Source organism: Microcaecilia unicolor, chromosome 2, assembly GCF_901765095.1.
Source record: "Microcaecilia unicolor chromosome 2, aMicUni1.1, whole genome shotgun sequence".
Taxonomy (NCBI): Eukaryota; Metazoa; Chordata; class Amphibia; order Gymnophiona; family Siphonopidae; genus Microcaecilia; species Microcaecilia unicolor.
In genome coordinates this window covers 502,203,541-502,227,521 of record NC_044032.1, presented here as the reverse complement: position 1 = coordinate 502,227,521, position 23,981 = coordinate 502,203,541, and the positions used below count along the sequence as shown (strand labels likewise).

Sequence of the window (23,981 nt, the reverse complement as noted above, 5' to 3'; positions counted from 1 at the left end):
CCCATTTTTAAGGCCCTGGCGGAGGGAAGGAGGTTGTCACTCAGAATTGTACGGTACATGGCCCCATCCATTCTCCCATTGATGCGGTGAAGTAGTCCTGTGCCCTTAGCAGAGAAACACCCCCAAAACATAACATTTCCACCTCCATGCTTGACAGTGGGGACGGTGTTCTTTGGGTCATAGGCAGCATTTCTCTTCCTCCAAACACGGCGAGTTGAGTTCATGCCAAAGAGCTCAATTTTTATCTCATCTGACCACAGCACCTTCTCCCAATCACTCTCGGCATCATCCAGGTGTTCACTGGCAAACTTCAGACGGGCCGTCACATGTGCCTTCCGGAGCAGGGGGACCTTGCGGGCACTGCAGGATTGCAATCCGTTATGTCGTAATGTGTTACCAATGGTTTTCTTGGTGACAGTGGTCCCAGCTGCCTTGAGATCATTGACAAGTTCCCCCCTTGTAGTTGTAGGCTGATTTCTAACCTTCCTCATGATCAAGGATACCCCACGAGGTGAGATTTTGCGTGGAGCCCCAGATCTTTGTCGATTGACAGTCATTTTGTACTTCTTCCATTTTCTTACTATGGCACCAACAGTTGTCTCCTTCTCGCCCAGCGTCTTACTGATGGTTTTGTAGCCCATTCCAGCCTTGTGCAGGTGTATGATCTTGTCCCTGACATCCTTAGACAGCTCCTTGCTCTTGGCCATTTTGTAGAGGTTAGAGTCTGACTGATTCACTGAGTCTGTGGACAGGTGTCTTTCATACAGGTGACCATTGCCGACAGCTGTCTGTCATGCAGGTAACGAGTTGATTTGGAGCATCTACCTGGTCTGTAGGGGCCAGATCTCTTACTGGTTGGTGGGGGATCAAATACTTATTTCCCTCTGCAGAATGCAAATAAATTCATATACTTTCCACAATGTGATTTTCCGGATTTAATTTGTGATGTGCTATCTCTCACTGTTACCAATAACCTACCCTTCAATTATGGGCTGCTCATGTCTTTGTCAGTGGGCAAACTTACAAAATCAGCAAGGGATCAAATACTTATTTCCACCACTGTATGTATGTAGATCTCTGACTCCTGAAGCAGGCATATTCATTGCTGAAACACGGGCCATGTCAAGTCTATGGTATCTGGTCTCTGGTAATAAAGATTTTTTTTATCCATCTACCTCTGGAGTCCTGTCTGGTTTGGTTGCCTTGCATCCCTTCCTACTCTGACAACATTGAGCACTTAACCAGCCAGGTCAACTGAATAAACAGGACTGCATAAAACACAGCCCTATCTTTATGCAGTAACCCATAGAGGGTTATGTGCTGAATATCGCATTTAACCGACTATGTTTTAGCTGGCTCAGCAGAGTCAGATATTCAATGTCAGTGCTCAGACATGGGCTGGCACTGAATTTCCAGGTTTAGCACCAGCAACGGTCAACAAAATACCAATTGCCGCTGGCTGCATATCAGGCCCACTGTATTTAGATGGAACTATATAAAAATTGTTAGAATGTCACTATTTTCAGATTCTATGCAGTAATGAGGCAAACTTGTGCTATTAGTGAAGCCACACAGCTGCTTTTGCCAGAATTACCCAAACTGCTCAATCTCAGTGGCACATTCATTGGCAAAATATTCAGCTGACTATCCTGCTGGGCATATCTCATGAATTAGTTCCAATGCTTTTCCATTTGCAATTAGCAATGTTATTCATTAGCACTATTTTTTACCAGTTCATTTCTTTCATCAGCTAAAAGGGTATTTCTGTCTTCCAACTTCCGTATCACACCATTCAATTCGGCAATTTTTAGCTGAAATCTGCGCAGGTCTCGCTCATCCACATGTTGCTCCTTCAAAAACATTTAAAATAAAATCTCAAGTCAAAAGATGCAAATAAAACATTCAGATGCACTTCTGGGAATCAAAACATACAAAGAGATACTGAGAAATTTGAATGCCAGCATACTTGTTGGCCAAAAAATTCACCCAGCTCTCAGGTCAGAAAAGCGGTGGCAGTTCCTGAGCTAATCCAAAGCTCAAAAGAGTTTAACAAGGTTGTGCTACAAAGAAATATTTCCCCACTGGTGTGCAGTCCAATATAGCTTTCAAAGCAGAGATGGGCTAAAATGAATGATTGCAAACTACACAAATTTGAATTTTGGATTTGCCTTCTGAAACCTGTGCTCAAGGTGAGCTACAATTCAGGTACAGTAGATTGTTCCCTGCCCCAGAGAAGGCATACATTCTATACTGATAACCTTTAATTTATTAGATCTCAAGCGCAAAACACAAAGTCCAATGCCTATGTACAGACAAGTAAAGATATGTGTGCTTTTGTAAGCATAGGTATTTAAATGCATATATTCACCCACACAATTTTAAATAGCTACTCTCAGAAAACATTTGATAAAATGACCTCCTCTGCATCTATGGGGGAAACACATTAGCAATATTGGTCTTCTGATGAGGTTCTTGTTAATTTGGCTCCCAGAAAAACTTGTAAGGACTTAACTGCAATACAAAAAGAGACTTACAACAATCCATCGCTTCTGAAAGCGGCTACTCCACGAACCCAGAGGGATTGTAAAGAAGCAGCTCAAAGTATTTCAAAAATAATAAATTAGCTATAAATTATTTATTTATTTATTAGGATTTATTTACCACCTTTTTGAAGGAATTCACTCAGGGGCCCTTTTACTTAGCCTCATAAGCATCTACATGCGCCCAACGCACGCCAAAATGGAGTTACCACCCGGCTACCGCGTGGCTCTTGTGGTAATTTCATTTTATTTTCGGCTGCGCATATCAGACATGTGCCAAGTGGCATTTGGCGCAGTAGATCATTACCGCCTGGTTACCACGTGAGACTTTACTGCTAGGTCAATGGTTGGCGATAAGGTCTCAGACTCAAAATGGACGTGCGGCAATTCTGATTTTGCAGCACATCCATTTTCATTTTTTTAAAAAAAGGCATTTTTTACAGGTGCGCTGAAAAATGAATCTGTGCACACCAAAACACGCGCCTACACTACCGCAGACCATTTTTCAGCTCACCTTAGTAAAAGGACTCCTCAAAGCGGTGTACAGTATAAATGTTTTTGCTAATAAAGGGAAGGGGGCCTTTTACTAAAGTGAGGTAAAATCTGGGTTTAAAACATGGTAATGTGGTATTTTACCACGCATTCATATGTTATCTAAATTTGTAAAAAATCACCTATGCAAAGGAAAATAGTTCTGCTAGTATTCACAAAGTGGAATTCTTTGAGTTACTCTAGATCTGAAAAACAGAATCTTAAATAGATGCATGCCAGGTCAAAGACAGGATTTGTTTATATAATTAAATTTGAAGCTAAAATTAAAATTTGAACTTGTATTGAAAGCCTGTTTGAAAGAAGTTTACCCAACCCTGTGGCTGTCATATTCTAAGCTACTATGCATGGGGGCAGGGAAGTGCTTATTTACTCTATCTGCAAGACATGCGATATGTCTTAATTGTCCTGAATTTTTGCAGTTAGCACATGCAGCATTGCGCACTGTTTGAGCTGCTTACAAATACAATAACAGATACTGAAATATGTGCTGGCACCACCTCTTTTGACCACAGTGAAATCAGTCTAGGGTTAAATCAAGAATTCATACATTCTGGATCGATATATTTCATTTTGTAACATAAGGGGAAATTTATTGATATATGGAGAAATTAGATCTTACCTGCTAATTTGCTTTCCTTTAGTCCCTCCGGACCGGACCAGGATTGGACTGATGGGTTGTGCTCGCCTACCAGCAGGTGGAGACTGAGAAAAAACTCTGACTCTAGAGAGCCAATAGGAGCCCTGGCCATGTGACCTTAGCCTCAGTATTTGAATAACAAAGCAGGAAAGAAAGAAAGACCTTCTGTGCCGTATGGAATCCTAGCAGCCACAAAGCACTCGGCAATGCCAAGTATCAGAGCTCACCAGCAACTCTCACCAGAGAAGTGGTATGGCCCGATATGTATTACAGCTCACCAGCAACTCTCACCAGAGAAGTGGTATGGCTCACTTGTCTTATAGCTCACCAGCAACTCTCACCAGAGAAGTGGTATGGCCCACTTAAGATTTTTATATATATTCCAACAACTGAGCTTACCAGCAACTCTCACCAGAAAAGTGGTAAATCATATTTAAGGTTTTATAGATATTCCAGCAACTGAGCTCAGCCACAACTCTCACCAGAGAAGTGGTATGGCGTATTTAAGGTTTTATAGATAGATTCCAGCAATTGAGCTCACCAGCAACCACCAGAGAAGTGGTATAGACCACGTAAAGTTCTGTATATATATAGTATTGTTCCACAAATCGTAAAGGAATGAATACACTTCCTACTTAATAAAAGAAGCTAAAGAGTAGAGAGAACATGGGAGGGGCCTGGTCCGGTCCGGAGGGACTAAAGGAAAGTAAATTAGCAGGTAAGATCTAATTACTCCTTCCTTAGCGTCCCTCCGGACCGGACCAGGATTGGACTGATGGGAAGTACCAAAGCAGTAATCTGAAGGGAGGGACCCTATGAAAACTGCAGAGAAATGTTCATGCTGCATAGGCCACCTGGCGACAACTAACATGTAGTGTGTCCCAATGAGCAAAATAAAATGAAACTAGGACTAAGTTGCCAACTTACCAATGTGCACCGAGAGCACCAAAAATCGCTGTAGTAAGAATAGAGCCCGCTTCTGAAGTTGTGGAATATGTTGTAATACGCTGTGGAACTGCCCTCTCAGCGAGAAGAGAAATAGACATTCTCATACCAAAAATCGCTGTAGGAAGAATAGAGCCCGCTTCTGAAGTTGTGGAATATGTTGTAATACGCTGTGGAACTGCCCTCTCAGTGAGAAGAGAAATAGACATTCTCATTTCCTTGATCCTTCGAGATATAGCGGGTTAGAAACAATGAAAAACTTTTACGCCTACTGGCTAGAAGGACCAAACCAATAAGAAAAAACCGATTGGGAAAGGTGAAAACTTTAAACTACAGCAGACTGAAAAGAAGTTACCAACTGTAGAAGTATTCCACACATAGATGTACTTGCTGCAATGGCTACTAGGAAACACTGCTCGAAGAGGAAAACTTTATAGAAAAAGTTATGGCTACTAGAAATCAGAACTTTAAGAGTCTGTTCACGTAGTTCACCTAGCTGGTGGACGAAGCGGGGGGTACAGGTGCTTGGCTCCTTTAAGAAAACCGCTTTGACAGTGGATGCTGCATAAGCGTGCGGTTGTCAACAGTATCATGCATCACTGATAGAGCTGCCAAATGAACTCTAATGGATGAGTAAGACAGACCAGATTTCGCCAGATGCAGAAGATATTCCAAAACTTGCGAAATGGATACTGTTTGTGGAATGAAGTGGCGAGAGGAGCACCACAGAGTGAACCGTCACCCCTTTGATTCATAGGACTTTAATGTAGATTTCTGTCTGGAAGCAATTAAAAGTTGAAGTACTTCCTGCGAAAATATCAAAGACGTTGCGGACCCAGTAACCACGCCATAAGTTTGAGTGACTGGGGGTCCGGATGTAGAAAGGTGCCTTGGTTCTGCGTGAACACCTAGTGAGATGACGGAAGAAACGCATATAGAAGGTTGAAAAACCCCTGCTGGACATTGGCATCTGACCCTGTCTCCGTCAAGACTGTTGCTGAACGGAAGAAGCAAGAAATGTTCGTGAGCCTGAAGGCAAAAAGAGATAGCCCTGAAGTGTCGCAGTGAGGAAGTAAGGCTGAAAAAATGAGAGTCCATTCACCTAAATGCAGGGTGAGACAACTAAGAAAAAAAAAAAAAAAAAGACTACAAACTCAAGAGTATACTCTTAACTCCTCCATGGCGGATGACATAACCCATTGCCATGGCAAGGACCAACATAGCTCTCTCCGCCTTGTTTGTCAGTAGGGAAAACAAAATTCAGCCGAAGGTAAAACGAATTGCTGAGGTCCCCCAGAAAAAAATATATACAAACAAGCTTCTGCCAAAAAGTGTACTGCACGAAGCATCCCAATGACAGAACTAAGGTTCTTGAGATAACTAGATGACACTTAAATAGTGCGATTGATGACCCTGAGATTCGCAATAGGATGAAGGAAAATTCCTTCTTGGGCATTAGAAAGTAAAATTGCATTCTGCAGAATAGAGCGAGGAAATGGCCGAAGGCCCAAGGTCACCAAGAAAAATATAAACTGGGATGTTTGCAGAGGAGACAAAAGACTGTGCGCCCACCTGACTAAACAAAGAGAAAATCAGAGATATCTGATGAGAGATCAAAAGAGAGGCCTGGCTACAATCACCACCCAACCTAGAGACTGTAAGAAATGCAACACCAGGTGCTTGATCTGAGAACTCTGCTGATAAGGCTTTCTCCAATTAGGCAGTCGTCTAGGTAAGAATGAAATGACCCTAAGAGCGCAATGAACATCCTCTTAGATCTATAAAAGAACGGAAGAGAGAGTACTGCTGAAAATGACTGGTTAATGCATAAGCAAAAAACCAGCCATTCTCTGGATCCTGAGGAGAAGAGGAAGGGTGACCAAGGACACCAGCTAAATAGGGCTACAAACTCCAACCCTATCTCTATGGCGTTCCATAGTTGGGTAAGTTCTGAATATAGAAAGTTCTGAATATAGGAGACCACCAGTTATGGTAGTACGCTCTGGACAGAAAAAAATTGTCCCAGTATGAACGTCTGATTCACTGGCCTGTAATTTCTTGGATCTCCCTAATCCACATACCACTAATCCACGTACCACGGTCATGCGTCCTCCCTCACTGAGATGTAGATTGTAAGCTCCTTTGAGCAGGGAACGTCCTTCTTTGTTAATTTGTACAGTGCTGCGTAACCCTAGTAGCGCTCTAGAAATGTTAAGTAGTAGTAGTAGTAGTACCAGACTCACACCCAATAGATATGAATGTTGAGCTTGTTTCAGGTTAAAACACCGAACCTAGGCCCAGGGTCCCCGGTGTTCCTAGTGGTGAACAGCCATGGCAAATATTGTATGCGTTAGTTTGCAGAATTACTGCAAAGCCTTGCTTTTGGAGCAGAGATTTCTGTTCGATACTCTCGTGAGAGGTTTTTTTTTTTTTTTAATGCTGTTCTGGTTGTAGAAAGGTGGACATTTGAGCTTTCCCAGAATGGCAAAACTTATGTACCTATGCCCATTAGATATGAATGCTGGACTTGATGGACTTTAGGCCTTACCCAGCATAACCATACTTATGTACCTATGGCATAAATACACAGGAAGTGAGTGAATCCCCTTCCAATTGAAAGAACACTCTGGAGTGAAGGCGCATAGAATGAAAATGAAAAAGGACAAACTTGGAAAATACCTGTAACGAAAAAGGTGAAGTTGTGCCACAGCCACTTGGTGAAGGCAGTGTAGACAAGACTGTATCTGAATTCAAGAAAGCTTGATATAACATCAGGTCTCTAAGGAAGAGGAAGAGATAGCAGATGGTATGTATAGGCATACTGGACCAAACCAGGATGTTTATAATCTGCCAATGCTGAACTGATAGAGTAGAGACGAACACGAGTAGATGGTTTGAGGACCTTCCACTATCTTTAAGTGGGAAATATGCAAAATGAAAGGATGACTTTATTCTCTAAGTGACCATATGTCCTGTAAAACCCAGAAGAAAGCTAAAATGAAATATGAGAGGCTTCAAGGCAGTTGGAAAGGAAGGGAAGACATGAATAAAGCATGCCTGCTAAGGCAGCTGAGTGATTGGGAGCTTGGTAGACAGGACTGTCCCTCAGAGAATATGAAAGAGCTGATATATCCCCATGGCATCTGAACAATCTACTGTATGCCTCAAGAGAAGGCTTCTTAAAGTCTGAAAAAGAAAACACTGTATAACACTACAGCCATTGAGAGTGATTGTCTGTTAAGTTCCAATCAACTGACTCTTAGACAATGTAGTCCCATCCACCAGGGAATGAGAAAAACAGAAATTTACTCTATGCCTATAGAGAAAGTTTCTAAAGTTCTTAAAACACTGTATAATACTACAGCTATTGAGGAAAATGCTTGAAATGAATTATGATAAGATGTAGATTTTCCACCAGGCAATGAAAAATGACTGAGCACCAGAAAAAACTAGTGTTAACAGCCCCGTGATACATAGAAATTTAAAACAAGAAAAGCTTGTTATATATCCATATATGAAAGGAGCCCCCTTTTCAACCAAATATTGCCTGCTGATGTGAAGAGCATTTTAGAATACGCCGTTCAGCACATACAAAAGTGTACACATCTTGGAGCCGAACTGCTCTATGAACTGCAGCCTTACCTCAGCAGAGAGATCCCCGACTGAAAAGACGGAGGGAGAAACAAAATGGCCGCCGTTCGCGCCACTGGCCCCGTGGCGATCGTCGACAGCGCGCCCGACACCTCCGAACAAGCGGAGCCCAGTGGAACGGCGAAGAAACAACAGCCGGCGAAAAAGGCCCCGAAAAAACCGGAGGCAGCACCGGACTTGAAGGGAGAGCAAAATTTACACGTTCCGGCTGCGTGAACTGCGCGACGCTGACCGACAGCAGCTGTTTGAACTTTTAAGCCATATCGGAAAAAACAGGTGGCCGCGCTTACGCGGTTCGCACCTTTCTTTTTTTTTTTTTTTATTTGTTTAAACTGCCGCCGCCAAAACGCAAGAAAATGGAGGAAATTAAATCTGACGAGAAAAATCGCTGTTTAAAGTCACAGACACTGAATTATTTTCTTCTGTTTGTTTGTTTTTTTTTTTTTATAACCCCTCAATCATAATAAAACACTGGAGCTGCCTGCTCGTTAGAAGTCTGGGGAAAGAAAGGCTGCTTCTTTGAATTTCCTTTTATTTGATTTAATTCTTTTAAAGCAGCTGCCTGTTAAAAGTGGCTGCCTCTCCCAAAGACGGTACACCTTTCCAGAGAAAGGGACGGCCCTTCCCTGCTAAGCCAGGGAGATGGGGAGGAAGGGGGGTGGACTCGAGACACCCGAGTTTAACACCCCCGAGGCTGTCAAAGAAAGAAGAGAAAGGAAACTCTGTCAAGCCTCTAAATAAGATTCCAGGCACAGAAGAATTATCACAAATATCTGTAATATCTAAAGAGAAAAGGAGAGAGACTAATGGGCTCACTTCCTACCTGCTGGGAGACTGAGAAAATACTGGGGCTAAGGTCACATGGCCAGGGCTCCTATTGGCTCTCTAGAGTCAGAGTTTTTTCTCAGTCTCCACCTGCTGGTAGGCGAGCACAACCCATCAGTCCAATCCTGGTCCGGTCCGGAGGGACGCTAAGGAAATTGCAATTACTGAACAAAAACCTCTTGATCCTTAAACCAACCATATACAAGCAGAAAGTACACCTAACCTCTCAACGTAATCCTGCTCTAGCTGTACCTAAGCCTACTGGACACAGAACCTAGACAAGGACAGACATTTCAGAGAGATTCTGTTGTCTCACCGGGGTTCCCATTAGCTCAGTGATATCTCCGACCCCAGCTGGAAGTTCCTTCTTGGGGCTGCCATGGTGTCGCTCTGCTTCCTTTACCTGGACAAGCTGCTCATCCAGCGCCTCCTTCTGGAGCAACAGCTTCTGTGCGTAGCCTGCCTGCACACCAAGCTCTTTTTCCAAAGTCAGGATCACACGATCTTTACCTCTAATCTCCTCCATCTGTTAGGACAAAAAAAAATGATTGCAAATGTTTCAGCAAACCGTAAGCAGGGTTAGTAAAATGGGAATTTTAAACTGTAGTGGTGCAGCAAAGACTAAACATTGGCATCATGGGACAGGTCCACCCTAGTGAACAATTTTCTGTGATGCTACTCTTGTTACTAAGCTTTCAATCTGCACAGCTTTGCTTCAGAACCAATTTGCAAACAAGCTCCACCTACTACAGTGTGGCACACCATGACCCTGAAAAGGGTAAACAGACAACAGGGTAACAGACATGAGGAGGTATAACTAAACTAGGTGGCAATGAACCACAACGCTAAATCAAGATGATCTTTGGAATATTTCGACTGTTATCTTGTAACACACATACCGTAATTACAAAGCCAAGGTTTTCTCCTTCAATTTGTTTTCTCTGTTTTCATCAAGAAAAGTCACAAAAAAAGTCTAAACGCTCACATTTTTCTCTTCATTTTAGTCTACATGTCATATTTACATATACTGTTTACTAAGGGCCCTGTTTACTAAGGTGCACTAGCGTTTTTAGCACACGCTAAAAACTCTAGCACGCCTATAACACGGCTTAGTAAACAGGGCCCCAAATGTGACAAAACAAGGAACTGTTCAGTCTTTTTTTTTTTTTTTTTTACTTAATAAGATCTTCTATTGAAACAAGTGCAGCTTTCACTGGATAAAGGTATCACAGGATTATAACCATTGCCATACAGGGACAGAACAAAGGTCCATCAAGCCCAGTATCCTGTTTCCAACGGTGGCCAATTCACGTCACAAGTACCCGGCAAGATCCCAGAACAGTAAAAATTCTTCCTTAAAATGTGTTAATTTCTCTGTACAGGTAAATATATTTAAAAGTCAAATTAATGACAATATTGCTACATTTTGATTTATGAACCACAGAACATATCCTCACAGTGAGCTTCATCACATGCTTTAATTATAGAGAAGCCTCTAAGTGAAGTGCTAATGCAGTAATGACTTCCATTCCACATTATACTCAAGACTCTGTCCAATTAATTTAAAGAGATGAAACCCCAGTGAGGCACACTTATCTGTGCACTTGTGAAGCTGTAAGGTGTTAAAGTGCAATGGAGATAGTAAAGGGGAAAACTATATCAGAACTCAAGACAGCAAGGAGAAGCACAGATGATGTTAAGGGGGTAGTTATTAAGGTGGGGGAAAAGTTGACCTTTAACACACTTTAATATACCATGGGAAAGACTAAACTTACTTTGCTGCATGTTTAATATGAACAGCGGTATATTAACTTTGTTAAATTGGCACGACTGATTTAGAGGAAGGGCAGATTTAACTTGGCTGAGCCCTCTCCCACTTGTGGTAATGAATTAGATTTGGTTCTAATAATAAATTCAGTGCTCACGGTACACCACTGGTGGGTTGTGTAACAGCGTGGTTGCTCAGAGGACGTGAGTGGGCAGGGAGGAGGTGGACGTGTTAAGTCTCACTGTGTGATTGGTTGTGTGAAGGGGAAGTTATTCCATTACTACTACTACTACTACTACTATTTAGCATTTCTATAGCGCTACAAGGCATACGCAGCGCTGCACAAACATAGAAGACAGTCCCTGCTCAAAGAGCTTACAATCTAATAGACAAAAAATAAATAAAGTAAGCAAATCAAATCAATTAATGTGAACGGGAAGGAAGAGACGAGGGTAGGTGGAGGCGAGTGGTTACAAGTGGTTACGAGTCAAAAGCAATGTTAAAGAGGTGGGCTTTCAGTCTAGATTTAAAGGTGGCCAAGGATGGGGCAAGACGTAGGGGCTCAGGAAGTTTATTCCAGGTGTAGGGTGCAGCGAGACAGAAGGCGCGAAGTCTGGAGTTGGCAGTAGTGGAGAAGGGAACAGATAAGAAGGATTTATCCATGGAGCGGAGTGCACGGGAAGGGGTGTAGGGAAGGACGAGTGTGGAGAGATACTGGGGAGCAGCAGAGTGAGTACATTTATAGGTTAGTAGAAGAAGTTTGAACAGGATGCAAAAACGGATAGGGAGCCAGTAAAGGGTCTTGAGGAGAGGGGTAGTATGAGTAAAGCGACCCTGGCGGAAGATGAGACGGGCAGCAGAGTTTTGAACCGACTGGAGAGGGGAGAGGTGACTAAGTGGGAGGCCAGCAAAAAGCAGATTGCAGTAGTCTAAACGAGAGGTGACAAGGGTGTGGATGAGGGTTTTGGTAGAGTGCTCGGAAAGGGGCGGATTTTACGGATGTTGTAAAGAAAGAAACGACAGGTCTTGGCAATCTGCTGGATATGAGCAGAGAAGGAGAGAGAAGAGTCAAAGATGACCCCAAGGTTTTGAGCTGAGGAGACAGGGAGAATGAGAGAGCCATCAACAGAAATAGAAAACGGGGGGAGCGGGGAGGTGGGTATGGGGGGGGAAATGAGAAGCTCGGTTTTGGTCATATTTAATTTCAGGTGGCGTTGAGACATCCAGACAGCAATGTCAGACAAGCACGCTGAAACTTTGGTTTGGATGCAAGGTGAGATATCAGGGGTAGAAAGGTAGATTTGGGAGTCATCAGCATAGAGATGGTAGGAAAAGCCATGGGATGAGATTAATGAACCAAGGGAAGAAGTGTAGATAGAAAAGAGGTGGGGACCAAGAACAGAACCCTGAGGTACGCCGACAGGCAGAGGGATAGAAGTAGAAGAGGATCCACCAGAGTGAACACTAAAGGTGCGGAGGGAGAGGTAGGAAGAGAACCAGGAAAGGACAGAGCCCTGGAATCCAAGTGAGGACAGGGTATCGAGAAGTATGCTGTGATCGACAGTGTCAAAAGCAGCAGAAAGATCAAGAAGAATGAGGATGGAATATTGACCTCTGGATTTAGCCAGTAATAGGTCATTGGAGACTTTAGTAAGCGCAGTTTCGGTTGAGTGGAGAGGGGGAAAACCAGATTGTAGTGGGTCAAGAATAGCATGTGAGGAGAGAAAATCAAGGCAGCGGCGGTGAACAGCACGCTCAAATAATTTGGAGAGAAAAGGAAGGAGGGAGATGGGTCGGTAATTAGAGGGACAAGTAGGGTCGAGTGAAGGCTTCTTAAGGAGAGGTGTGACCACAGCATGTTTAAAGGCAGCAGGGACAGTCGCAGTGGAAAGTGAGAGGTTGAGAATGTGACAGATAAAAGGAATAAGAGCAGGAGAGATGGCATTAAGAAGGTGGGTGGGAATGGGATCAGAGGAACAGGTGGTACATTTTGAGGAAGAAAGGAGACGTGTAGTTTCCTCAATAGTAACTTCAGGAAAGGAGGAAAGGGAATGAGGGGAAGGAGAGAGAGGGGAACGGACTAGTGGAGGGAGAGGTGGTGAGGTAGAGAAAGCAAGGTTTATCTTTTCAACCTTGTTGTGAAAGAATTCAGCAAGGGTCTGAGGAGATAATGAAGGGGGAGTTGGGGGGAGGGGGCACCTTGAGGAAAGAGTTCAATGTGGTGAAGAGAAGTCGAGGATTAGAGCCAAGAGAGTTGGTCAGTTGGATATAATAATCCTGTTTGGCACGTAAAAGAGCAGATTGGAAGGAGGTCAGCATGAACTTAAAGTGTAAGAAATCAGCAAGGGCCCGAGATTTCCGCCAGAGGCGTTCGGCAGAGCAGGTACAGGAACGTAGGTAGCGGATATTAGAAGTCAGCCAAGGTTGGGGTTTTGTACGCCTTACAGGGCGGGTCATCAAAGGTGCAAGAGTGTCTAAGGCAGAGGATAGAGTATTGTAAGAAGAAACAGCCTCGTTGACAGATTGTTCTTGGGATTTGTTCTTCATGAATGTGTAATGGCTCCTAAAAAAGTAACTGGAAAGTCAGGCACGATTAGTGAGTCAATTCCGGAGCCCAGTAAATGCGACATTAAGCATCCTGAGTGGTTCTTGGAAAAAGTTGGCATGGTGGGAGACGAAGAATCATGGTTGTAGGATTCTGCTATGGCTAAAAATAAAGCTCATAAAACCAAACATTTGACTTCAGAGTTGGTGAGTGGGAAAGCTAATTTTCTAGTGTGTGACGAGATGTACATCATGTCACTTGGAAGTAGATCCCCCAGAGAAGGGAGGGTGTGTCTCCAGCCAAATCTAGGTAGACCACCTGGGTATAGTCCATTCAAATTCTACTCATGGTAGACCCCTGGGACCCTGCTGGGGTAGCTGTAATCCACGATAGAGACTCCCAGAAAACAACAAGGCAAGCGATCTGCAAAATCCAACGTGGAAAACAAACTAGCAGATCAATATAATATCCCAAAAACTTTATTGAAGATACCGTATGTAAGACAAATGCCCGACACAGGCCGTGTTTCGCCCAACAATAGGGCTGCGTCAGGGGCTAGTCTATATCTTCATCAAATAGGAGCGGTAATAAATAATGTATCAGGATAAGGATAAAAGGAATTTCCTTTATAAAAAACCAGCATAGACACCACAAACCAAAGTATTCTATATGACGCCCAGTGATAGATGAATGGTCTACTGCAGTGGCGTAGCAAGGGCGGTGGGGGCGGTCCACCCCAGGTGTCATCGGGTGGGGGGGTGCTCCGCTCCCGCTGCTCCGCCTTTAACATTTTTTTTTTCGAAGCGCCGGAGAGTGGCAGGCAGCGCGCCTCGCGTCTGCCCTGCTAGTAAAGAAGATCTCGCTGACGTCGTCGTCCTTCCCTGAGTCCCGCCCGCCCTCGCGGTAATAGGAAGTTGCCTCAGAGGGGGGCGGGACTCAATGTGGGAAGGGCGACGACGTCAGCGAGATCTTCTTTACTAGCAGGGCAGACGCGAGGTGCGCTGCCTGCCACTCTCCGGCGCTTCGAAAAAAAAAAGTGTTAAAGGCAGGACAGGGTAGGAGCAGCAGGAGAACGGATCTCGGGGGGGACTCAGAGGGGAGAAGGGGATTGGGGAGGGGTGGGGGCGCTCAGAGGGGTGCTTAAAGGGGATTAGGGAGGGTGGGGGACCTCAGAGAGGGGAGAAGGGGATTGGGGAAGGGTGGGGGAGCTCAGAGGGGTGCTTAAAGGGGATTAGGGAGGGTGGTGAGCTCAGAGAGGGGAGAAGGGGATTGGGGAAGGGTGGGGAGCTCAGAGGGGTGCTTAAAGGGAGTTAGGGAGGGTGGGGGAGCTCAGAGAGGGGAGAAGGGGATTGGGGAAGGGTGGGGGAGCTCAGAGGGGTGCTTAAAGGGGATTAGGGAGGGTGGGGGAGCTCAGAAAGGGGAGAAGGGAATTGGGGAAGGGTGGGGGAGCTCAGAGGGGTGCTTAAAGGGGATTAGGGAGGGTGGGGAGCTCAGAGAGGGGAGAAGGGGATTGGGGAGGGGTGGGGAGCTCAGAGGGGTGCTTAAAGGGGATTAGGGAGGGTGGGGGAGCTCAGATGGGTGCTCAGAGAGGGGAGGGGAGTGCTCAGATGGGAGAAGGGGCCTGAAGCTGGAACTGGGGTCTGACATGGGGGCAGGAGGGAAAATGGGTCCATGCCTGGGGCAGGTGGGAGAATGGGTCTGGGGCTGAAAGGGGGGATGCAAGGCATGTGGTGGATGAAGGGGACTGGAACTGGGGGCTAAAAAGAGGGGGCAGAGAGAGAGGGTACAGATCCTGGATGGAAGGGGGGCACGTGAGGGAGGGCAGACCCTGGACGGATGGGAGAGGGAGGGCAGACGGATTGAAGGGGCAGAGAGAAAGGGGGCAGACTGGGGCAAATGGTGGTTGGAAGGGGCAGAGATAGAGGGCAGATGTTGATGGAAGGGGGAGAGAGAGATGGCAGACTGGGGCAGATGGTGCATGGAAGGGGCAGAAGTGGATGGAAGGGAGAGAGGGCAGACAGTGGATGGAAGGAGCAGAGAGAGAGGGCAGACACTGGATGGCAGAGAGAGAGCGAAGACAGATGCTGGATAGAAGGAAGACAGTGAAAAGATGAGGAAAGCAGAAACCAGAGACAACGATATGTAAATATATATTTTTATTTTTTTGCTTTAGGATAAAGTAGTATTGTAGCTGTGTTAATAAATGTTTATAATAGAACATGTAAATAAGGTAATCTTTTTATTGGACTAATTTTAATACATTTTACTTTCAGAGAACAAAACCCCCTTCCTCAGGTCAGGATAGGACACTAACAGTACTATACTGAATTGACCTGAGGAAGGAGGTTTTGGCCTCTGAAAGCTAAATGTATTAGTCCAATAAAATGATATTATTTGTTTTATTTCTATTTGTTAATTTGTAAATAACACTATCTAGAGAGTACAGCTGAATATCTTTTAAGACTGCCACAGCACTATATGAGTAGCTATGATTTTTCAGCACCACTATCCAGATAACTCAGGACAGCTATCCGGATAGTGCCTAAATATTGCTGCTATTGGGCTAGTGCTGGGCAGTCACCAAAGCTTCTGTATATTTAGCAGCAGCCACTATCTGGGCACTGAAACTGAATAACCAGAATTTTCTGCCCATGGCAGACAACATTAAAAAAAAAAAAACTGCTGAGAGCCATGGGCTGAATATCGGGAGGGTAAGATATTTATGGTGTGATTACTGCAAACCATCAGCACACCGAAATGTGGAAAGTCTGCACAATCACAAATCAAGTGAAGCTTAGTATAAAACAGTGAGACACACACAGCTCTCTTAGAAAGAGTTTAGCATGAAATCCAAAGTATAGCTCAGGATCTGCTCGGCTGATTTTGAGTTATTTAAATTCTACGTGAAAAGAGACAGAAGATGTTCATACTTTTCAGATAAAGCATCACACTTTCCTTTTCTAATTAGCTTCCAGAGGTGCAGTAAAGAGCTCACAATACCAGGATGACACAACATGAGCAGAACAAACCTTACGTAGGCTATGACAAACTGAATTTATCAAGTCTTGATGTGCTTGACAAACTGAATTTATCAAGTCTTGATGTGCTACAGGCGCCCCCTAGTGAGATACTCTCTATATATCCCATACTACAGTCTTTCCTTGCAGTTCTGAAGAGCCTGCAAGGCAACACAGAACAGGAAAACGAACTGATCTTAGATTTAATACAGCAGGAGATTAATTTCTTTTCCAGACATTTATTGAACATTTCTGAGGCAGGTGTAGCAAAGTCCACCATATACTTACAGTCCATCAACTCCCAGGTTTGTATCTACAGAGCCTGTTCCAAGACCAATAAATGCAGCCATGAAGAAAAACATTTTCTTGTGCACAGCTTTGAGGTGCCTAAACGGAGGCACCTGGTTATAGAAGTACTCCCAATCCTCCAGATTCTATATAGGCCGCCTGAAGTTGGGCACCCAAATATTGCTGTGGATCCCAGATGTGCATGGAAACTAATTAGTCAATTAGGTACTAACAATCATATTGGGGTTTATTGGGGTTAACTAGCACTAATTAGGATATGCACAGATCTGCCTATGCCAATGGTTCCCAAACCTGGTCCTGGAGGCACCCCAGCCAGTCAGGTTTTCAGGATACCCACAATAAATATTCATGAGAGAGATTTGAATGCACTGTCTCCACCTCATGCAAATCTATCTCATGAATATTCATTATGGATATCCTGAAAACCTGACTGGCTGGGGTGCCTCTAGGACCAGGTTTGGGCACCACTGGCCTATCACTATTGTATAACACTGGGTGCCTAAATTCCATAGCACACAACTCAAAATGGGGCACGGGCAGGTTAGAAGACATTAGGAACAATATTATACAATACTTCTGGATTTCCGTGCCTACTACCATCAATTGGGTGCCAGGACTTACACCAATATTTAGCAGGCTTAAGTCCTCGCACTCAAAGCTGGACGTGGGAATCGGTGCTAACTGCTATTCTAAAAAGGTTGCTCACCGCTTAACAATCTTTATAGAATTGGTGCAATCTTACCACATGGCCATTTCCTTTTTTTGGCCATTCACCTGCTTTGGTAAAAAGGGCCTCAACACGTGGCAAAAATGGCCGTTGCCGCTAGCGCAGGACCCCTTTTACCGCAGCTTGGTAAAAGGACCCCCTAAGTTGCACAAGGAAATTCCGGCGCTCAACTTTGGGGGATCTATATAGACTCTGAGGGTATAGAACTTAAGCTCTCCCTTAGAACAGCACTGCCTGAAGTTATGCATCCACATATGTGACAATTAAGATGCCATTTAGGCACTCGAGTGAAGCATAACCAGGCACCCCGATAAAGAATTGCTTTGCTTCTGCTTACTATCCCTTTGAAAACGGCCTACGGAACAACTGCAAAGGATTTCCACCTGCTTTTCTGAAAATTAAAAAAAAAAAACTCTCTCTATTATTGCCTCCCATGACCTAACTCCACCCCGGGAATGCCTCTGCCAAAATGCAGGCAAAAGGATGTGTACTACAGAATAGCATGTTGATTTTTACTCACAGTTTCAGACAATCTACAGGACTGTGTTTCAGTCACAAAGGCAAGGTCTTCACCTTCAGTCTTACTGGGTGAATCTGTCACTTTAAAAGGCAGTTGTCCATACTTCCTAATCCAATAAAACCTCTTCTTTTGGATAGAGGGACTCCCTTTTTTTTTTGTCCCCAATTGTAAAATGAGCAACAAATCAGAAGAGCTCCCAAGATAGGTGAAAATGACATTGGCCCACCTCCCCGCCACCACCACTTCTGTCTCCCCCCCCCCCCCGTGGCCGCTACCGCCTCCCTGTTGCCACCGCCCTCCTGCCCCCCCCCCACCTCTACTGCGAAGGTACCTTGGCTGGCGGGGGTCCTTAACCCCGCCAGCTAAAATGTTTGTCCCGCAATGGTCTCATATTGCCTGGCGCCCTGTCCTGTTTTCAGTCACTGTGCACGCTCGTTTCATTAAAACAAGCATGCACAGCGACTGAAAACAGGACAGGGTGCCAGGAAATGTGTGACAAGCGCGGAACAAACACTTTAGCTCCGCCAGCCAAACCGGGGGCCCAGGCCCCCGTGCCCCCCCTAGCTACACCACTGCTTACATCTGAACATCAAAAGTTAGATGCCTAACCAGCACCTAACTTTTGCCACACTATAAAGAATTAGGTGTATATGTGCTCTGGATCTATTTTACATACACAAAACAATTGTATACGTATTATTTTGGAATTTCTATTTTGTAGACATAAGTGTACAATTGATCTGTGCACTCAAATTTTTAGGTGCCTTAATGAAATGAATGTGGGCTGGTGAATGCGCATCCCCTCCTGTTTCTCCTTTCGTTCACTTACCAGCCTGCGGATATCTCGCTCGCACTCCCGCTTTATTCTGTTCACTTCATCCTGATGGGACTGGTAGGCAGCACGTAAGTCTGCAGCTTTCATTTTGTCAGCCTGCATGATATTACCCAAGGTTTCTTCCACCTGCCGCTTGCTGGACTTCAGCTCTAGAATCTCCTGCTGCAGCTTGATACGCTCCCCATCGAACGCTTTCCGCGCTTCCTCCCTGGCCTCATTTAAGAGGGCTGTTTTGACTTTGTCTGCTGCGCCATCCCGCAGGACGTTGAGCATGGACTGCAGGCGCTGGAGCTCACTGTCCTTAATCTTTGCCATGCGGGCCACTTCTTGTTCATGTTGCCGGATCAGGCCTTCCCTGACAGCCTGCAGTTCCTTCATCTTCTCCTCATGCAGCTTTGCTTTCAGCTCCGAGATATACGCTGTGTGCCTGTGCTGTTCCTGCTCCCTCTCTTGCTTAACATCCTGGAGTCTCTCCCTCAGCTTACTCACCTAGAACATAAAACACCACAGATTATATAAAAACAGACAAGATAGACTACAAGACAACAATCCTTCACGCTAAGAGGTCAATATTAAAATAAACTAAGTGCCTGAGTATAGCACATTAAGTAGGGACTTACATTCAGCTGAACCTTGGGATCTAAGATTTCAGCTAAAAATACAGCTAAATTTAGGGCCTGCAGACCGCTTTTCCTCGATTGAAGGTTCTTAAGTTAGGTGTTCAGTGCTGAAAAGCAATGCTAAGCTCCTAACCCCCCCCCCCCCCCCCGATAATCACCTGACAGCGATGAGTGTTTTGTTGCCTAGATATTCAATGCTGGGCCCTGTCCGGACTTCAGTATTAAATAACCGGGGGTTTGAGCCAGCTAACACATAACCAGTTAAGTCAATATGCAACCCTTCACCACATAAGCCAAACCACTTAAACATAAAACTACTATTTATGCAGCCCAATTTAAGCAGTGTACTTATGCGGCAAGGGGCTCAATATCAGCTCTTAACCCAACTCCCCCCCCCCCCCCCCCGGAACACCCAAGAGATAGCCACTTTTGAATTCAGTGCTAACTGGTCATCTTCAGCAGAAGTAACTGTTTAAGTGCCACTGAAAATAACCAGATTGCTGCGAACAAGCAGTTTAACTGGTCAGCAGCCATTTCTGGCCAGTTAAAATCGTTTTGAATATCAGCTGGCTAAATTTTGTCTCTGCCCTAAATTCTTTCCAATAGCCACCCACTTTCTAGGATCCTAAATTTATGAGGATAGGGGGTAAATCTGTGAGAATGCCGCCAACATTTAGGTACCAAGAACAAGTAAAAATGACCAGAATACTGACATACAGGAATGTATGTCTGCACAAACACCTATAAATGTCAATATTCCAGCTAAGTACTGTTCTACAATAAGGCACCTAAATGCGAATGTGCATATTTACTCTTGACTCACTCCTCACATTTACACCGTAAATATCAAATGCATGTAAAACTGGCTTCATTCTCCTGGCATCCAAATGGTGGGCGACGTTTAATGTGAGCAAATGCAAAGTGATACATGTGGGAAAGAGGAACCCGAACTATAGCTACATCATGCAAGGTTCCATATTAGGAGTCACTAACCAAGAAAGGAATCTTGGTGTCATCGTTGATGATACTTTGAAACCCTCTGCTCAGTGTGCGGCGGCAGCTAAGAAAGCAAATAGAATGCTACGTATTATTAAGAAAGGAATGGGAAACAAAAATGAGGATGTTATAATGCCTTTGTATCGCTCCATGGTATGACAGCATCTCAAATACTGTGTTCAATTCTGGTCATCGCACTCAAAAAAGATATAGTGGAATTAGAAAAGGTACAGAGAAGGATGGCAAAAATGATAAAGGGGATGGGACAACTTCCCTATGAGGAAAGGCTAAAGCAGCTAGGGCTCTTCAGCTTGGAGAAAAGACGGCTAAGGGGAGATATGATAGAGGTCTATAAAATAACGAGTGGAATGGAACGGGTAGACATGAATCAATTGTTTACTCTTTCTAACTGTATTAGGACTTGGAGGCATGCAATGAAGCTACAAAGTAGTAAATTTAAAATGAATCAGAGAAAAGTTTTCTTCACTCAATGTGTAATTAAACTCTGGAATTCATTCCAAGAGAATGTAGTAAAAGAAGTTTGATTATCGGGGTTTTAAAAAGGTTTGCATGGAGTCCATAAGCCATTATTAAAATGGACTGGGGGAAAAATCCACTGCTTATTTCTAGAATAAGCAGCATAAAATATATTGTACTTTTTGGGATCTTGCCAGGTACTTGCGACCTGGATTGGCCAGTGTTGGAAACAGGATGCTGGGCTTGATGGACCTTCGGTCTGTCCTAGTATGGCAATACTTATGTGCTTATGGAATCTGTGCCAGCTTGGGGCAAGGAGGCTTCAAGAGCTCTCCTAGCTCAACTGGTCTAAGAACTGTGGTTCAAACCCCAGGGGCAACCAGTCAAATGATCTAACCCTGAGGATGCAGGCCTTGGACTATATAAACCTGGGGGGGGGGGGGAGCAGGTCTACCTCACAAATGCCCTATTGCACCAGCCCAACCTTACCATCTTCTACAGGTAGAAAAATAATGAAGAGCTTCAGCCTGAACCAGTCCTTGTACATTAAGCCCTTCTTTAAGGAATCACCTCCTTACCACCTTAATCTACAACAGATCGCCTAAATCAATGCATCTTTTGTGCGCTTAGGAGTCAATATTCAAAGTGATTTAACTGGCCAGGAACGGCTCTTGGCTGGTTAAATTGCCTGTTTCGAGCTAACTGTTAATTTTCAGCAGCACTCAATCAGTTAGTGCCGCTGAAAATAACTGGTTAGCACTGGCTATTTTGGGGACATTCCAGGGGTGGAGTCAGCACTTGGCCAGTTAAGTGCGGATATTCAGCACTTAACCTGCCAGTTTAACTGCATAAATAGTACCACATAAGTCAGTCCTATCTTTATGCAGTAACCTATAGCCGGGTAAATGCTGAATATCGTATTTAATTGGCTATGCATTAGCCAGCTCCACAAACCCGGAAATTCAATGCCAGTGCCCGGACACAGCTCAGCACTGAATTTCCAAGTTTAGCACCAGTGACGGTCAGCAAAATGCTGATTGCCACCGGCTGAGTATCAGGTCCTTAAATTTTTAGAATACTGCCATCCATGCGGGTAAACGTACACTGCCACGTTTAAATGGCAGAAGCATGCCTAAGTGCTATTCTATAATCAGATGCTAACATGGCAGAGTGCATAACTGTTAGGGGGCATACACAGGGAGGGGCATGGGCAGAGCCGAATTTACATGGTCTACTTACAGAGCATTTATGGAAACCATAAACCTGTTGAAAATGTTTACGCCTAAATTTTGGCACAGTGACACTGCTTTATGCTAGTATTCTACAAGGTAGGTAATTCAAGCACTCTATTTATAAAGGTAAGTGTTCTTATACAGCAGACTCACTACCCGCAGTAATATGGAGCCTAAATGGTGGATGTCTGTTATACTCCTTACTGACTCTGGGATCAGACATCTAATAATCTTTTCTTCTATGTTTAGGAACCATTGAAATGAGAAACAGTGATTCAGAACTGAATAAAGAATCTTCACCTTATGAAGCAAATGAAAAGGGTCTGTAATGCATTACCACCTTGTGGCCTCAGCATAAGATGCTGGCTGTTCCTTGAAATAAAACATTACCCCAAAATCAGATTATTAGAGGCTTCCGCTTACTGAAGACAAGATCTCCTGCTCTTTTAGATGAAACCTCTTATCTCTATGGAAGGGAGGGGTATTATATCAGAAAACGTTTTTCCACATGTAAGGTCTGGCTTACACGAGAAAATGGCTTCTATAACATTGTGTGGCCCAGTGGTACAGGCACGGGGGGGGGAGGGGGGCTCTCAGGCCCCCTTCAAAATTATGGCACTGGATGAATGGTTAGCAGGGTTGCCCAAGCCCCGCCAGCCAAACAGATTCTATGAGAAAGCCACAGCTGTACTGCTGAAGCAACGAGGAAGTCAGCAGGGCACTCCCAAGGAGGTTTAATGACAAAAGACAGCAAAGCCTATCTGGCCCATTATCTGGGTTGAAGCCAGTGGGCAGGGCTTGCTGCCATATTGAGTCATCCAAAACATTAGCAAACGCTATTGAAAACAATAAAAAAGTTGTCATGACTATATTAGTTTTGCATTCTTTCTGTTAGGAGGGGATCAAGAGGGGTTGTAAAGGGAGATGGGGAGTTTTGAGGGGTCTGTGAAGGAGTGAGGGTTATATTCAAAATGTTGGCATTGCTCAAGAGCTTGCTTTGTTATTTTCAATGCTGTTTTGTAGATTTCAGTGCTGCACTATATGCCTTTATTTTTGCTTATGATGACAATAAAGATATTAAATCTCCTTGGGTGGGACGCTTCAGAGGGAGGGAAATTGTGTCATAGAGGACAGGGCACCAGAGAAAGAAAACTGCAAGACTATTAGTGGGCAACCTCTAGTATGAGTTTGACGGAAGAGGTCCTTGAAGGAAAGTTACTGGATCGCGGACAGGGAGGAGAGAGGGAGGGAGGCATGCTAGCCAGAGGAGAGCGAACGACTCAAGAGAGGGAGATATGGCAGACCATGGGGAGGGGAGACTGATGCCTGAATGCATGAGTTAAGAGGGAGAAGGGGAAAGTCGCTCTATCATTCAGGAAGACCCGCAGCCTTGTTTCGCTTCCCCACAGAACACACGAGGCCGCGCTGTGACTGACTGAGGGTGGCAGTGTCTCTCCCAGTGAAGAGAAGCCATGGGGATGGTGAAGTCTGGTCAAGAGGTGCCACATCCTGGTGTTGCTCTGTCCCTGGAGGCCAGCTCGGGTGGAAGGAAGACTGGACTGGCGGCAGACTCCTGGGACCTGAATGCGTGTGAGGAGGGGTGCTCAGAATGAGATAGTGTGAGGTAGGTGGTCATTGAGAGGCTCAATACACTCCCACAAGAAACTGGAAGGAACTACTTCCATCCTCGTAATCCCTGTTCTCATGCAACAGCTGATAGTTTGCTAAGGAAGTACCAAGATGGCGGCTGCTGAGGACACCAGCTTCAACTTTTTCTTGTCATGC

The 23,981-nt window shown here is 44.6% G+C and overlaps 1 protein-coding gene across 6 annotated transcripts in view; it reads right to left on the bottom strand.

Annotated features, from left to right (window-relative positions):
• JAKMIP1 (janus kinase and microtubule interacting protein 1) overlaps positions 1 to 23,981 on the bottom strand; it is a 360,574-nt gene that overhangs the window by 140,803 nt on the left and 195,790 nt on the right. For all 6 annotated transcript variants that reach the window (XR_003940703.1, XR_003940707.1, XR_003940704.1 and 3 more), the window contains 3 exons: positions 18,866 to 19,360; positions 9,467 to 9,676; positions 1,731 to 1,850 (listed from right to left, as the gene is read on the bottom strand). Coding sequence is in view for 1 of the 6 variants with exons in the window: in XM_030191173.1 (XP_030047033.1) it covers positions 1,731 to 1,850; positions 9,467 to 9,676; positions 18,866 to 19,360 (825 nt within the window). In the remaining 5 variants the exon portion in view is untranslated. The remainder of the gene's footprint in view (positions 1 to 1,730; positions 1,851 to 9,466; positions 9,677 to 18,865; positions 19,361 to 23,981) is intronic.